The sequence below is a fragment of the Acanthaster planci genome, linkage group LG13, assembly GCF_054643075.1.
Source record: "Acanthaster planci isolate LZ-2023a linkage group LG13, COTS_SCS, whole genome shotgun sequence".
Taxonomy (NCBI): domain Eukaryota; kingdom Metazoa; phylum Echinodermata; class Asteroidea; order Valvatida; family Acanthasteridae; genus Acanthaster; species Acanthaster planci.
This window is the reverse complement of record NC_141789.1, coordinates 15,594,538-15,609,973: the sequence shown is the minus strand read 5'-3', so window position 1 is coordinate 15,609,973 and position 15,436 is coordinate 15,594,538. Positions and strand designations below refer to the sequence as shown.

At 39.4% G+C, this 15,436-nt stretch overlaps 1 protein-coding gene across 5 annotated transcripts in view; it reads left to right on the top strand.

Moving 5' to 3' along the window:
* Positions 1-15,436, top strand: part of LOC110973958 (Kv channel-interacting protein 4-like) — a 119,527-nt gene that overhangs the window by 55,785 nt on the left and 48,306 nt on the right. The window contains exon 1 of one of the 5 annotated variants that reach the window (XM_087145237.1): positions 1,720-1,822. The exons of the other annotated variants lie outside the window; for them this stretch is intronic. Coding sequence (XP_087001363.1) covers positions 1,750-1,822 — 73 coding nt within the window. The 5' untranslated portion in view covers positions 1,720-1,749. Of the gene's footprint in view, positions 1-1,719; positions 1,823-15,436 lie in introns of those variants that run through there. 5 annotated transcript variants of the gene reach the window in all.

Here is a 15,436-nt window from a genome sequence, read left to right as displayed (position 1 = left end):
GTGCCTGTAAAGTACATGTTACACTTGCCTAGGTCTTCTCCCCTTTCAGAATTCCCTGCCGTACCCTTCTTTTCAATTTCAATCCAACTTTAATTTTTAATTTGTGTTCATGAGATTCAGTCAACTGAAGCATTCCCCCAGCCGTTTGTAAAAGTGATTCTTGAGGAGTTGATGCAGTCTGGCCTCAGTAACAATCCCCCCACCCCCCTCGTTACCAAACAGCCTCTCCAAGTGTTAGCACTTAAGTGTGATTTATTATTCATTGGAAAGCCAGGGAATGATTGGGAATGGAGGAAGCCTCTGGTTAGTCTGGGCGTATTTTATGAGGTCCAGGATTAGGATTTTAATAAGCCACAAATTTCAATCCATTAATGGAACTTAAAGTAACAACTGATGAATGTTGGATTGCCTGGTGCAATTCCACCTGTTTATGTTGGTCATATACATGTACCTAGCAGGTTTTGACAAGGCTAGTAGTACTTTCAGGTAGAGTTCCTACCTAATTCTCACAGTAGTGCCCGTTCAAGGACCAAGAGACTGTGTCTGACTTTTGGCGATCAGTGTCTCCATAATCTCAAGCCCTTGCAGCATTGTCAGTATCGATTGCATCAGTTTTGTCCCAGTCACTACTCTGTGACAGGATGGAGCATTATTGTCAACCAAGATAACAACATTGAAGCAGTGATCCCTGATGAAGAAACACATGCAAGGTTGCCTGGATAGGATTCGATTCTGCAGCTTGAATTCACAACATCCATCAATCTACCATTACTCTCACTTTATCCTCCCGACCACAGCGCTGTTTGCTCTGAGTAGATGGATTCCTTCATGAGGAACACTTGTTCAGGTGGAATTATTGGTATTTTAGGCAAATAGTGTTGACGTTAAATATACTAACATTGTAACAGTGTGATGCTCTGCAGTGTGTCAAGTTAACCTGAGAAAATCACATTTGTTCTAAGGAGTTACATGTACATGTACAGATCCTGATATTTCATCTGGAGCTTTTGACATTTCAGTGTTTGTCAAAAGCATAAGCTATCTGCAAGAAAATTGGACTTTTCTTAGTGTTTGTATATAGAAACAATATAATGTCTTAAATATTTTTAAGGGCTGTAATGTTACTCTTATTGAAATGAAAAATTCAGCAGGATGTTTGAGGGAAAATATTTTGAAATTTCTCCTTTTCTTTTAAACTGTGTCTCTCATTTTTTTAGGTTTTTTGTTCACATTTTATGTCGCTTGATAACTATCCAGTGTAAAGTGTTCTATATTAGTGAAATTATTTTCACGGTTGATGATACACAATGTGTTTTTTGTCGTTGGAATGAACACCCAAGAATACATCTGTTGACAGATGGCCATCATTTGTCCATGGATTCTGTCAAGTAATGGAAGTTTTAGCGTGAAATATGAATGATTTTGATAAATTGTCAGTGAAATCCCCCCTCCATTCATTTGCTTGTTTGAAAAATTAATGTCCACCGAGGCCTGCATATACATGTCCTCACAACTGAAAGCAATAGTCTGACATTTCCTCTGCAACATTAATGTGAAAGTTGTCTGACGAATATTGCTGAGCTTGCCCAGTTGTCATTAAAGTAGAGTCTAATGATTTTATTATGACCAATTCGTGCCTGGGTACGCCTAATTGAAGAAGCTAATGAATATACCGGTGTTAAGAGATAGTCTGGTTAGCTGATGAGCCATTATAGACCAGACTGTCATTGAGGACTGTAGTCCTATTACATGTACCTTACACATGTGAATAAGCCTTCCCAACTCAACCATTTTGGGAAGATGTTGACAGTTTTCCGCCATGGTGAGTCATTTTGTGTAAACTTGGTTCATTTTGGTATTCTTTTATCTGATCTTTGTTGGAACTGAGTATTACTTTTTGAGGTAGGACTAGACCTAACATGTAGATGTATTTACCTAGACTAGACAAGGATTCCCCTTTGTCCAGTCAGAGAATTCAAGGAAATTATGTCAAATTAGGGAAAGTCTGGTATTTGAATTTCACCCAAAACAGAATGTGGTCAGCTGTCACATTTTGGTCTCGTGCCCAAACCGCATACATGTATCTACCGGACGATTTGCTGTGGTGGCACTTTCCCAGGAAGGAAAGAAATAATTATCCTGAGATTTTGAATATTCACCAGGGAGAACTCCAGGAAAATCAGAGAATTTTTAAGTTCAGGAAATGTTGATTACTGTGTGCTATTCATAATCTATAGATTCGTCTGAGGTGGAAGTGGTTCACAAGTTGAGAAAATAATCTGTTCTTAAACAGCTCACCAAAACAATCAGTTTTCTGGACAGTCCTCATTTGGCAAACCCTTCAGTGCTGACATTACAATAGAAGTATAATCAAGAAATTTACCCCATGCCAACTTTACTTGTACATGTACCTCTGTGTAATTTTGTAATTCCATATTTTCCACAATCTAAAAAGTAGGTCTTTAAGAAATGGGGCAAACTATTTAAATCTGTCTTAAGAGGATAGGAACTTTATCGATCTCCATCGTTGGCTATTTTTTGCTCAACAACCAAGCAGCTTTCTCATGTCATGTGGTCCTGGATGTCGGTCTGATAGATAGCATAATCTCAGTGCAATCAGTTTCCCTAGAATGTAATTTCATAACTTGTCCAGTTATTATGTTGGACGGAGCTTGTCAGCTACAATCATTCTCCCCGGGAGTGCCATAAAATTCTGTGGGCAGTTAGGTTTGAGAGGTCCGCGTTGAAATTAGAGTGGCAGATAAATATATATTGGATGTTTATTGGATTACTGGTGGAGTATACCACGATAAATCCAGAAATGCTGAGACAAATTTGAGGACTGCCGCAAAGTGGACATGGGTTTCTGATTGATTACCATTCAGAGTTATCGGACACCGCCCTTAACTCTAATTTGTGTGCGCATTTGTATGGCACCGGTATGCAGAATTGGATTGAAGTTTTGACATTCAAATATTTGCTGGTCTGTTATCCAATTTGTGAGAAGTTGCATATTTTTCTGGGTCTGCAGTGGGCCACTGTTTGTACTGTTGGAGATTTGTGTTGTGCTTTCAATGCCAGGTACATGTAGATGTAAACAGCAGGAGGGCCAAGGTCTTGTGAGCATTGTTGATCATGTCACCAACATGTAGCACTTTACTGTGGAATGGCAACTTCAACAAAATCGCTCAGGTGCTGATCTCTTCTATTTACACTAAAATCCACATTTTCCTGTGTACATGTAGGTCTGCTCTTTTGATGTCACTGTCGTGTTTTTCCAGCAAGTAGCGGCTACAACTGTGGGGGGCCATCAGTACAGAAGTGTATAATTCACAAAGTGCTAAAAATCCCAGAACTCCAAATAATCATATGTAAATACTAAATGAAAATACAACCTTAGTTAAAAATTATTGGGACAAATGTCCATTTTGAACGAATCAGAGGAAAAATTGAAAACCAACCAATGGGAGATATTTCTGCAAACTTTAGCTGCCCTTACATGTCGTTGGCAAAATTGAGAGTGGTCTATGAAGACTTTAATATCCTTAACAGTCTCCTGAATCCTCCAAATATTGGATGATAAACGACTATATGAGGTTCAGGTTTACGTTAGTCCTGTTGCTTTGAGCAAGATGCATTTTTACATTCACACCAGGATCACCTTCTTGCTCTTTTTTCCCACCGGAAAATGCCGTATCATAATCAAGTCCAAATACACTGTCATCGCCAACTATCCACGTACATGTACAGTACCATTAATTTCCCTGAAGATGACCAGGATAGTTTGATGGAGAAACACAAAAGCACTTTTGTAGTTCATACAATGTATCTCACCAGAGTTTCCTGTTTTACAGCGGCCAGTCCCAAGAAGTAATCATGATTTTTTTTCAACATGATTGTATGGCACGCGAATCCCCCATCTTCTGTACATCTTGGAGACACTACTGATCCCTTCCTCACACCCTTTAATCTTGAAAGAGCATGCACATGCATTCAGAAAGTCACAGGGGAAACAGTTGTGCAAATGACAGCAGTGCGGCTGTTCCGACATCTCTGCTCATTCAGCTTTGACGTACACTGGTTATGAGAGCATGAAGCATGAATATGAAGCTAATTCAGCTTCTCTCCATTTTCCTGTGGTTGGTTGAGGAGTGGAGTAAGAACTGAACCTTATCAACAGGTCTGCACTGTGATTGGTCCTTGCAGATGTGACTCCTTGCTTTAGGAAACAGGATCAAGTACATGGACATGGGCCTAAATGGGCTAAATCCTCACACTTTCAATTTAATTTTCCACCCTGCCCAGAGAGTTAGGGTGAGCATTCTTGAAAGTTAGCAGGGATTCCTTTTCATTCCGACCACTCAAGTTGCCAATTTACAATGATGCTCCAACCTTCATCTTGATTCCATCATGTCTGTGATCTAGAATTCAATCAGCACATTCCATTGGAGTCTCCAACACTATCTCTTTGCAGTGTTTGCTTCAATGTCTTACTACCGTACTTCCCCTCCATAAAAATTCTGAGTAAAATAACAAAAGTAGACACTCGTAAAAGATTGCTGTATTTTGGAAAGCTCCATAATCTGAGTTGTGTCTCTTTTATGTATGCTCTAGCTTTTCTTTTCAATTTAACGTGAGCTCACATCTAGTGGTAGCTTACCTCAGTCAAGCATGGATGCCCATGTCAAGCAGCAATTGACGTCACTACGGTGGTCACAGTTTGTTGTTGTAATTACTCTCCGTCATTACAAGCTGCTGCCGTCATTGTAGTTTGACGGAATTCATTTTGTTTATGTTCTGGCAATTCTTTGTAGTTTCATATCCATGTTTAACCTTATTATTTCTTTATTTATTGTTTAGTCATTATCATCCACTCATTTCTTAGAACTGACTCTGCTCAAATCTATGCTACTTTCTATTTCGTTGTGGGAGTTACCACCTCCTGAAATTCTGAAGGTGTAAATAACCTATTGAACCTGGGCCGTTTTCCAATACTCAACTTGGGCTCCGTCTCAGGCTTCGACCCCGAAACCAATCCCCGATTGTAGGCCTGAAGCGTTTAAATCAAATTGGATTACTGTAAGTTTTTGCTCTCTTGCATCTTATTTGAAGTTTTGTGGCACTATTAGACTAATTACTGCGCTTACAGCTTCAAAGTCAGGTAGTAAAACAAAACAGTTGAAGCCTGAGACGGAGCCCAAGTTGAGTACTGGAAAACGGCCCTTGTCTCTCTCACCCTAACAGGTAATATTACATTTGGTTGATTGTATCAAAGTGCCGCATGTGGGAAGTGAGAATTCAACTGACTTTGTCTAAATGCCACTACAAGTCAACTTGAACAAGTTGTTGCAAAGCATTGAATGCTTCAACTTGACATTGTTATGCAGTATGGAAATGCCATCTGAACTTTGGAAAATGTGTTTGTGCAAATGTTTAAGCCATTGTGTCATGGTCCAGCCAACCAAGTGCTTGCTGGAATGATCCTGAAATACCCGGTGGATCAACTTTCCTGCATCTGCAGTGGTTTCAGCAAAACTCGGCTAGGAACCAGTTATCTATAACACTTCCTTACAACGCTTCAAATAGTGCCTAAATCAGTCATAAATGCCACCACATTTTTACCAATGCAATCATGTTTTCACAATACAGTCACCATTTGCGACCTAAGATACATACAAAAATTTACCTGAACAATTTTGATTATGCATAAAAATCATAAAGCAATGATTGTGTACTCAAAATTCATTCTGTGAAGGTATAAATGACGGTGCAAATCACATCATTAATGGTGTAAATACTCTGTGTTTACATCGTCCATCCATACCTTGGAATCATGACCCGGCCCTAAACATACACACCACACAACGTGAATATCATATACTATACGGGCGTGGCAACAGTTTTGTAATTATTATTCATGAGGTCAATCTGGTGATGTAATGATTATCTTGACCCAAGCAGATGTATATGTACAATGAACGTATCATACATACAGTGTATATGCGCTGTTTTATAATTATTCATGAGGTCAATCCACTGAGGTAATCAGGGTCCTCGCTAAGGGGTTTCAGCCATGGACATCACGAGACCTGTGGTTTCAGTGTGTCGCAGGACACCCTGTCTGCACTATTTCTGATACACTGTGTATCACAGCGACACCCTTTAATTCCAGAATGAATTCTATTTTGAGCTTCATTTACGCCGCAGCAAACAATGGAGTCCAAGCCATGGTGTAGAAAATAGCCCTGGTGTCCATATATACAGCGCCATGCAACAAACACTGACTCGTACCCAGCCCATGTAGATCGTGCATGTGATCGTGATACATGTACAGTACATGTACAGCGCACACTGTAAGCTTTATAAAAGGACCGTGTGTGTACGTACGTTCATGAATATTCAGTGCATGTGGCGATTAGTACTAGTACAAGTCTCACCCAAGAAAAGACACACTGACAACAAGTAAGTAAGTTATCAACTTGAACTTACCATGTTTATTATTACATGTACTAATTGTACATACGTTTTACTGCCAAAGGTTATTGCTGCCTTTTTTGCTGGTGAAATTTTTTTTCCCCTTTAGGGGCCAATTGATTACTTAACTTCATAAAAGTGCTGGCACCTAGATTTTTCACCCATTGGGAGCCAATGGCTACCAAATCATTTTGTTCTGTTTAAAGTGTTGATTCCGTAGGATTTTAGCTTTGTGAACAAATATTTTCCTTCTCTTCCCAATCTGTGGGAAGAGAAGGACTGTAAACTTTATCCTGTCTTCATTGGAAAACACTTTCGTGAGAGCTCACAATCACAATTGTGTGCTGGGGAATTTTGCTCTGTGGGGCCACATTGAACAGCCTATTCAGGTAGACAAGCAAGAACGTGACAACAATAATGTATTAGGTTTCTGTTTAAATATTGACAGTGGACGACAGATGTTGGGGTTGGGCACAGTTCTCCAGTGACACAAGTACATGTAATTATTTTTCAGGAGTAAAGACTGTCATAACCCCCTGATTAAGGATTAATAATTTGACACAGTTTTCAGAGCTTAGACGTTGGAGAGTAATCAATTTTTTAGGTCTATTGTTTCCATCATTGTCATGTGATTATGTGAAATTGTAGATGTGACAATGAATTTAATTTCCATGTGGTCACATTCGAGTTGTACATGAGTCTCTCATTGTCAGCAAAGGAAGAGGTACATTTGTTTTCATTTGTTGACCATTACACGATTTGGTTGTAAATGGGACATTGTCATTTTCTGAAGGTATTTTGGAGGGGTCATGATTTCAGTGGAAACTGAGATGTTAGAATTTGTTTCTTGAAATGGTCAAAGTATAACTAGCAGAAATATAACGGTGCAAAGCAGAATGTTAAATTGAGCATACTAAACATGTGGATGAGCTCTATGCTGGCTTGTGGCTCCTTGTCAGGGTATTTAGTCCTGATGAAAAATTTAGTAGTACATTGTGTTGTAACCAAACAGATAAGCTATTATAAAAATAATAATTGTGGATTCTGATGTCATGAATCCAATGATTTATTTGACCCTGATGAAAAGCCACTTGCTACAATATCAAACAAATGAGGGTCATCAGTTTTAATTTTGCTGTCTGCCACATCATACATTCACAAGTCAGTCAACAAAATTGGTTATGTACTTCAGAATACACTTGTCAGTTCATGTATGTCAATTTGCTACAAAATGATTGGCACACTGCCAAGATATTTCCCCCACTGTGGATTTAAAGAATTTTGAAACCTGTGTTATTTACCAGGGCATTTTTCTTTGTACATTAAGTTAGAATGATTGAATATTCCCATTTCATTATAAAACATGTAAGCACGAGTCTTCTACACATGGATGGCTGTGTTTGGGAGGTACAGCCACTAGAGGGCGCTATGCAACTTTCTGTCTTACTGAGCCCGAGAAGTTGTCAATGTTGATTAAGACAGACTGGATGCTGTGGATGATTGGCCCACAGGGGATCACGCATGTCAGTAATGAAAAACGACAGATGTAGATTAGCGAAGGTATAACCTACAGTTCCCATAGATCACCCTTCTTTTAGCAAAATATGAACAATGCCTTGCAGTCAGCAGACTCATACGGATGTAACTTCAGGGAAATCTTTGCATCTGCACAACCAGAAGATTTCCTCTTTTTTTCACCTTCTCCTGTGTGTCATTTCAAACTGAAAAACACTGTAAAAAGTCTTTGCAGCGTGGAAATTCTGCATTTAATTCTGACTAACGTTATTGATACCTGGATCATTTAGAAGTTCCCCTAGATCTGTGGAAATGACAATATAACGGTCCTCGCAATCCTTCCCCTTCAGTGTGTACTTTTCACATGTGATGGGGCCGTACATGTACATGTATATTCATATAAAGCCAGGTGTAGGGAGCCAGCGGCTATACCCCCCGGGTTCTTTTCAAAGATGGAGCCCCTTTCCTTCAGCTGTTAAAAATGTGTTTTCCCACCGTGGCTCATTTTCTTTTTAAGTTGCTGAACCAGTGTAGGAGCTTAATCCTGATAATTGGTTTCTTAGAAGTTATGACACACTTCCTGGAAAATTCATTGATGAGTTGGTTCTCCCTAGAATTAAGTGTAAGAAATAGAGTTTTAGGAAACACATATAACTTCAGGATGCATGGAATTAGTAACATTCAGTATTGGGCATTTGTCTTGTGGGCTGGTTAAATTGATGTTTAATCCATTTGTCACATTTTATGCTTCAACTCTTTTGATTAAACTTAAGCTAATAAAAGTGGCTACCGATAACTTCCACAAAGTGTCAAAACTGTCAAAATCAGTTGGCTCAGTCTTGCCATGGGAGCAGGACAGGCTTTGTGACTTTGAAGGAAGCTGGTATGCTGCCCTCTTTTGATGGAGATTGGAGAACCCAACACCTTAGAGTAACTTAATTGTCCTGTCTTCTGCAGTGATTGTGGATCATTTCCATATCATACCCATAGCAACCAGGGATATCCATCCCAAATTATAATGTAAGCCCTTGGACATGACATCCTCCAAAGAACACCAAATGATGAATGACAAGTATTTTTGCTGAAGGTGACATTGTCTTGGATTACTGACTGAGGAAAGACTACCGACCCTAAAAGAAAAGATCGATCAGTTAGTTGCACAGTACGCCCTCAAGCATCTTCGCAAGAAGGCATTAATAACATGCAGATACTTTCATACGTGCATGTGCCTGCATTCAACTAGACAGGTTCATACAATATTTTTCATGGTGTGTTTTTTACTTTTGTCACATCTTTGCCCTGGAGCAGAATGCATTGGTTGCTAAGTAACACGTCTGTGGCTTGTAACTATACAGGAGAGTGATATGTGGAAGGAAAGCATTAAGAATGTAAAAGACGAGAAATTAAAGACTTTGACAGGCAAAAAATGTCACATTTGGCATATGTTGTAAACCAGGAATATGTGAACACCTACATTGTACATGTTCATGTATGAGGCTTTTTGTGTCTAAAATCTCAGCATACATTCAGCCTTTTTTTATGTTAGTGATTGATACCCCAGAGTCTTTGTCTTTGTCGTTAAGCTTTAAATAATTCCTGTGCCCCATGACTGCAAATGCACATTTGGTAGTCTTGGACTGGAATTAATGGTTAATCTTACACTGGAAGTCAAATCATCATGGATTTGATAGATAGAAATCAACAGTATGCATTTGCTCTGACCTACCGATCAGCTTGGCTGCATTCTTTTTAGTGTTGCAAATCCTCCTTCCCAAGGGAAATCAGTCCCTGAATTACTGGAATCCTGTTCTACTGATGGCAGAGTTTATTGAGTTAAAGAGGTTGAAAGCACTTCAAGAGGTTGATCTGAAGATCTCATTTATGTTTATTGCACACTGAGTGTCGGGGTTAGCCTTTTCAATGTGTAGCTTCACCTAAGCCTTGATTATGATCAAGGTACATGTATCACAAGTAAATGACCATGTGGCCATCTGCAATGAGATAGATTGAAACTTAGTAACATTAAGACTGTGATTGAGACCCACGTTTTAGAGCTCTGAAAACAAGGTGGACATTGCTTGCATGTCGTTTCTTGTAAGTGCTTGTCAGAAATCGTCTTTTCTTGCATGCATTAAAAAACCAAATCTGTAAGCAACAGCTCTTTGACTTTTGGTGTACAGACTTACTGGTGTGGTTTCAGATGTTAGTGTCCAACCATTTAATTTTGGTGTAAACATGTTTTAAAAACATGTACATGTAACCTTTAAAGTAGAAACTTAACCTCAAGTATGTATTATTACGTGACAGTTTTTTATGCTTCAGTGGGGGTTTAGTGCTGCCACTTTGTCATTTTTTTTTCAGGCTGATAAATCCCTTGGGAGTGTGAGTTTTCCCCTTTCAAGTCAAGCGAAAACTATATTTGGAATATCAATGGATGCTACAGCTGTGCTGTCTGAGTACTGTCTTCTACCTATAATTTTAGCGGATTGACTTTGTCATTAAGGCAGAAGGTCTGTATAGCTTTCCAGAGAGTGGGACATACAGGTTTGCAGCAGTCATAATCCCCAACCACTTACTGGCTTTCATCCCCAGAATGTCAATCTCATGAATTATTTATACCCGTTCTCAACATGTCCGTTCTGAAAGTCCCAGTCTTGTCCTTCCGTGGGTTGTTTTGTACCTTATACAATGCTTTCATATGCTATGGCAGCATTGACTGAGATCAGACCTTTGGAACTGATTCTTGCTGGCTCAATCTACCCTAAATCCTTTGCTGTAGTCTGAGGAGACTGCAGCAAATTTCAAATTCTGAGGAAAAAATCAATGTTGTCACTGGAGCGGCAGTTCCACAGGTGAAGCATGTACCGTTAACTATTTATAGGAAATCCCAGCTTTCCAAGGTTGTGCGTATGAATTTTTATGGTTGACTTATGACTGGGGGAAAATAATGTGTACATATACACGCCTGCTAAAATTACCAGAGCAGAAAGGAAGAAATTATGAGATGACTGTTACAACCTCAAGTGATCAAATGAGGTTTTTCTTGAAGAACTTCTTTGCTTTTTCAATTGATTGTCTTGTTTTACAAATTTCAATGTTGTGTTTTGACGATTTTTTGTAAATTAATACGTAGATTGTTTAGTTTCGTACGTTATCTTTTACCACTGAGTCATATCAGTCAAGAAACCTAACTTGATTTATTCACCTTTGATGAGGCAGAATCTGTCTTCAGATGACTGTATGAAAGTTCTTTCAAGTGCAGTAGAAAGATATGCTGCCAAAACTTTATGTATATGGACAGCCATTTTTAAGGAATCAATACTAAAAGGACCGTGTAATCAAATTAATTTACTTCATCTTTGTGTTTCAGTTATCCTTGTTTTCCATTTTTGTGTTGCCATTTTAATCTGTATTTTGGGCCGTTTTAGTTTTACACTGATGCATTTGTGCATATTCATGAGCAAAACTGTGACGTCATCTAAGGCACTGAGCCTCAATGTTGCATTGATTTGCATGCCAAAAAATGCTAGAATTTTTATATTTTGCGATCGTAAATTTCCTTTTCTTAGGCAATTTACTGTTGTATAATGTTGTGTAAATATGTGTAGCAACTGGCCAGGTCAAAATTTGAACCTGAATACAGTGTACACATATATACAAGCTGAACAGTGCCTCCCCTGATTTACATCACAGCAACAGCGCCCTCACACCTCTGGAAGAGTTTGGACAGTTTGTGATGTTTTTAAAAGTGCCCTTTAAATAAATGTACCCTAGTTTTGTACATTGAAGAAGATTATAAAGATGCATAGAAAAGTGAGTCAAGGAAAATCTGTCATGTGTTTCCTTGAATGATGTGTATCAGATGTGCAATCGGCATTGTTTCCCCTTTGATTTTATGGGTTCAAACTGGAGAACATTGTAAAACAACCCATCATCTACAGTACTTCTGTACTTTATACACCATTCTTGACCAATCTGCAGTTTGTCCTCCACTGATAATTGCTTCTCAAGTCCCTCTTTCTCTTTTTTTTTTTTTCAATTTCAGCATCACAGTGACAGCTATACAAATGTACTCGACAGCTTGAACCCTTGCTCAAGTTCATTCCATTTTGAATTAATTTCTTTGAGCTGTTATTAACATCAGCCGACCGTGACGTTGCGATAAAAGACAGGTGTGTCTCCCCGAACTCTTCAATTCCTGCAATCATCCGAGTCATCTTCACACACAGTCCGACAGTATAATTGATCACAATGTCGTTTTCTGCCGGCACAAGTGCACGTACATGTATATTGCATTACTCTGCTGTTCGGTGTCGCATTTCTTAAAATTCCTGAAACCTTTTAGCCTGGTTATAGAGCATTTTTGGTTTCGTTCATCATGATTCTATAGTGCATATGATATTTCCAGCAGAGCAATAATTACATTGTGCATGCCGCATTCATTCTTTGCGGTTGGAAAATGTTCTGGATATTTCTATTCAGTACTGGTGACATCTTTCAAGGCCTTGAAATCTCACTCATCCTTAACTTCAAGAAATACTGAAAAAATCCATTGAGCTCTTACCTAATCACTTTCCCCCAAAAGAGGTTGTGTTTTCTCATTTTGAAATATTCTCTAGGGGCTATCAAAGATTTAATGGATATTGCCTTTCATCGGCAGAGATTATTCTTGGTCCAGGAACTAAAAAAAGAAAAAGAAAAAGAAAAAAAAGGAACATTCAATCTAAAAGTGAGCCATAAAAATCCTTCTACTCCCAGGCCAATTCCCATCTTCTCAAATACTAGATAAAGATCCTGTCTTCTTAATACTCCCTCTCCAAGATCTTCTCAATTACCATCTGCTCCAGTCTCTTCTACTCAGTGTTTAACATGCAGCGTCATGTCTCTCTCGTTGGGTTAAGCCTTTTTCCAAATGTCATCCATGTACTTGAGGCCTCCTTAGAGATGCCCTGCTCTCAATCTTTTCTCCATATCGTAGTGGCATCATCCAGGGCATAATCATCTTTGCGAGAAGGGCCCCATCCTAATTAGTGCCAAGGGGACAGCTGAAAGGACTTTTCCCAATGCTGACATGATCTTTTTTCTTGGTTCCCTAATCATGCTTGTCTTGTCATCACTAACTTCTCAAATCCAAATCTGCCGTGTTAAGGACATCAGCTTAAAACTCAGCCATCCTCTCCTTACCTTTGATTGCTGAACCCAGTCCAAATCTCACTCAGTGCATCCTGCATCAGGTTTTTCAAGTCCTACTTGACTTTGTGAGTTGTTTACATCCTGTTTCTGAGGTTTTCCTCTGTGCCTAGAACAGACATTTCTTTTATTTCCTTCCCTGTGCATCTTCTCTCAAGGGAGTCCTGTGTCAAACAGGAGATACATTCAGGATCCTTGGCAGTTCTAAACATTCAACAGACCTCAAGTTCACATCTTTTTATCGTCCTCTTCCTTTTTAACTAAATTCTTTCTTCGGATCCATTTTCTGTCTCTGGATGCTCTAGCCTTGGGAGGTTTCACTCACGAAATTCCTTCTTTTTAATAACTTGATTCACTGATTCGTCTATAGTTGGTTGTTCCCCACAGTTTTGCTTTTTACAGCACTTCAGCTAGCATCCACATTACAGAGTGTAGAATCAAGCCCCACCAGCAAAAGTAACAGGTTCTGAATTCTCAGCAACTTGTTAACAATTTTGAACTGTTGCATATTTCTTCAGGAGATTGAGAGCCTGTCACTCAGAAGTGGTCAAGAGTGATTCCAACTCTAGAATGTCAGCAGCTCTTCAAACATTTCAACTGGAGAGCTTTAGTTAGAATAACAACCCATAATACACACAGAGACTTGACTACAAATGAGCCATGGATGAAAATAAAAGAATAAAAGGAGTTCTCTTCATTGTGTTGTTACATGTACACTCAAACATTTTCATTCTGAGGGTTAGATGCAGGAAGAAAATGAACAGTGATGGCAGAAATAATTGTTCATCCATTCAAATAATCAGTCTTCCTCAGAAATTGACGTGTTCATACATTTTCAAGTTTTAGACGCTGAGGCAATTTGAAGGGCTGAAGAGAAAGTCACTGCCCTGGACTAAACTCTGCAAGTGGCAAGTTGAAGCGTCATTTACATGTCTCATTGACAGTTAATCGCCTCCGAGAAATCGCCTGCAGGGAATTTAAGATCAAGCTTTGTTTTTTTTGGTATATTTTACTTGGATTAATGTAAATGTCATTGTCCAGTGAGGTTGAAAACCTGAGAAGTCCATGCATGGAAACATTCACAGAAACGAGTGTCCTTTGGGATTCAATAACTCTGAGGGAGTGTCATGAGACATGAAACATCCTAGACATTCTCCAAGGCTCCTTGGGTTCCAAAGTCATAATCCATCATCCCCACTGGTTAAAGGCACCATAAGTTGATTAAAGTCATCACCTTGGCCAGACTCAGAGCCCTATCTTCTGGAATTTTCATGTAAAGATTCCCCCTGAGAAACAGGATTATGGATTGGAAACCCTCTGCATTGATTCTTCTTGTTTTGACTGGCATGTCCCCGTCCAACCCTAGGATGAAGAGATGTTGCCTCTTGATCATCAGGGCAAAACATTAAGAGCAACTTGATTGCTCTTGAAGGGAGATTTTCAACAAACAGGCAACAGCTGATTTTGCTTTCCACCTAAACTCCTCAGGCAAGAATTTTGCAGAGGCAGGGTGCCTGAGGCTCCACAGCTCGCTGCTTTTTGCCTCCAGTTGTGAGACATATTAACTGATCATTACCACTTCTATCAAAAGCAGCAGCTTTCCTGTCATATCAACTTTGATATTGTCAGAAGCTTGCTGGAATTATAAATTCCTTTCACTTGGAATTTCATTGGGTACTTTATTGAAGCACCTGAGCAAAATGATGTCTTTTTGGTGACAGAACATGCCCACTGCATCACAGTATCCGCCCCGAGCTGAAGTGCACCCCCTATCGCCGAAAGAAAGACAGGTGGGTACGAGCGTTCTTTCACACGTTCTGTGTGTACGCAAAGACCATACATGCCAGAATAAATTAGTTACGCGTACTCAGTGTGCTCCATGTCAAACGAGCATATACTTGCGCACCTCATGGCACGCCTATGCAGTGAGTACCAAAAAAACACGTCCTCTTTTGTTACGCTCAAAGCGGACTGCTGCAGACACTGTGACGACACAGGACACTCTGAGGTACATGATTGGCCGGCTAGATTGAGTAGATTCCATTCTTTTCTTGATTGAAAGAAGATGACATGCTCATTAAGGAGACAGTGCCATCTGTGTTGCTGCAGACAGGCCTTCGCAAATGAAATCCCATATTGAATTTGAGGGAGGTCGCAATTAGAGATCTGTGATGGCTGGCCTCAGCTGGGTTGTGAAGAGACACACCTGGCATATTATATCCTGGTTAATCAGTTTCTCTTCTGCCACTGAGGGAAC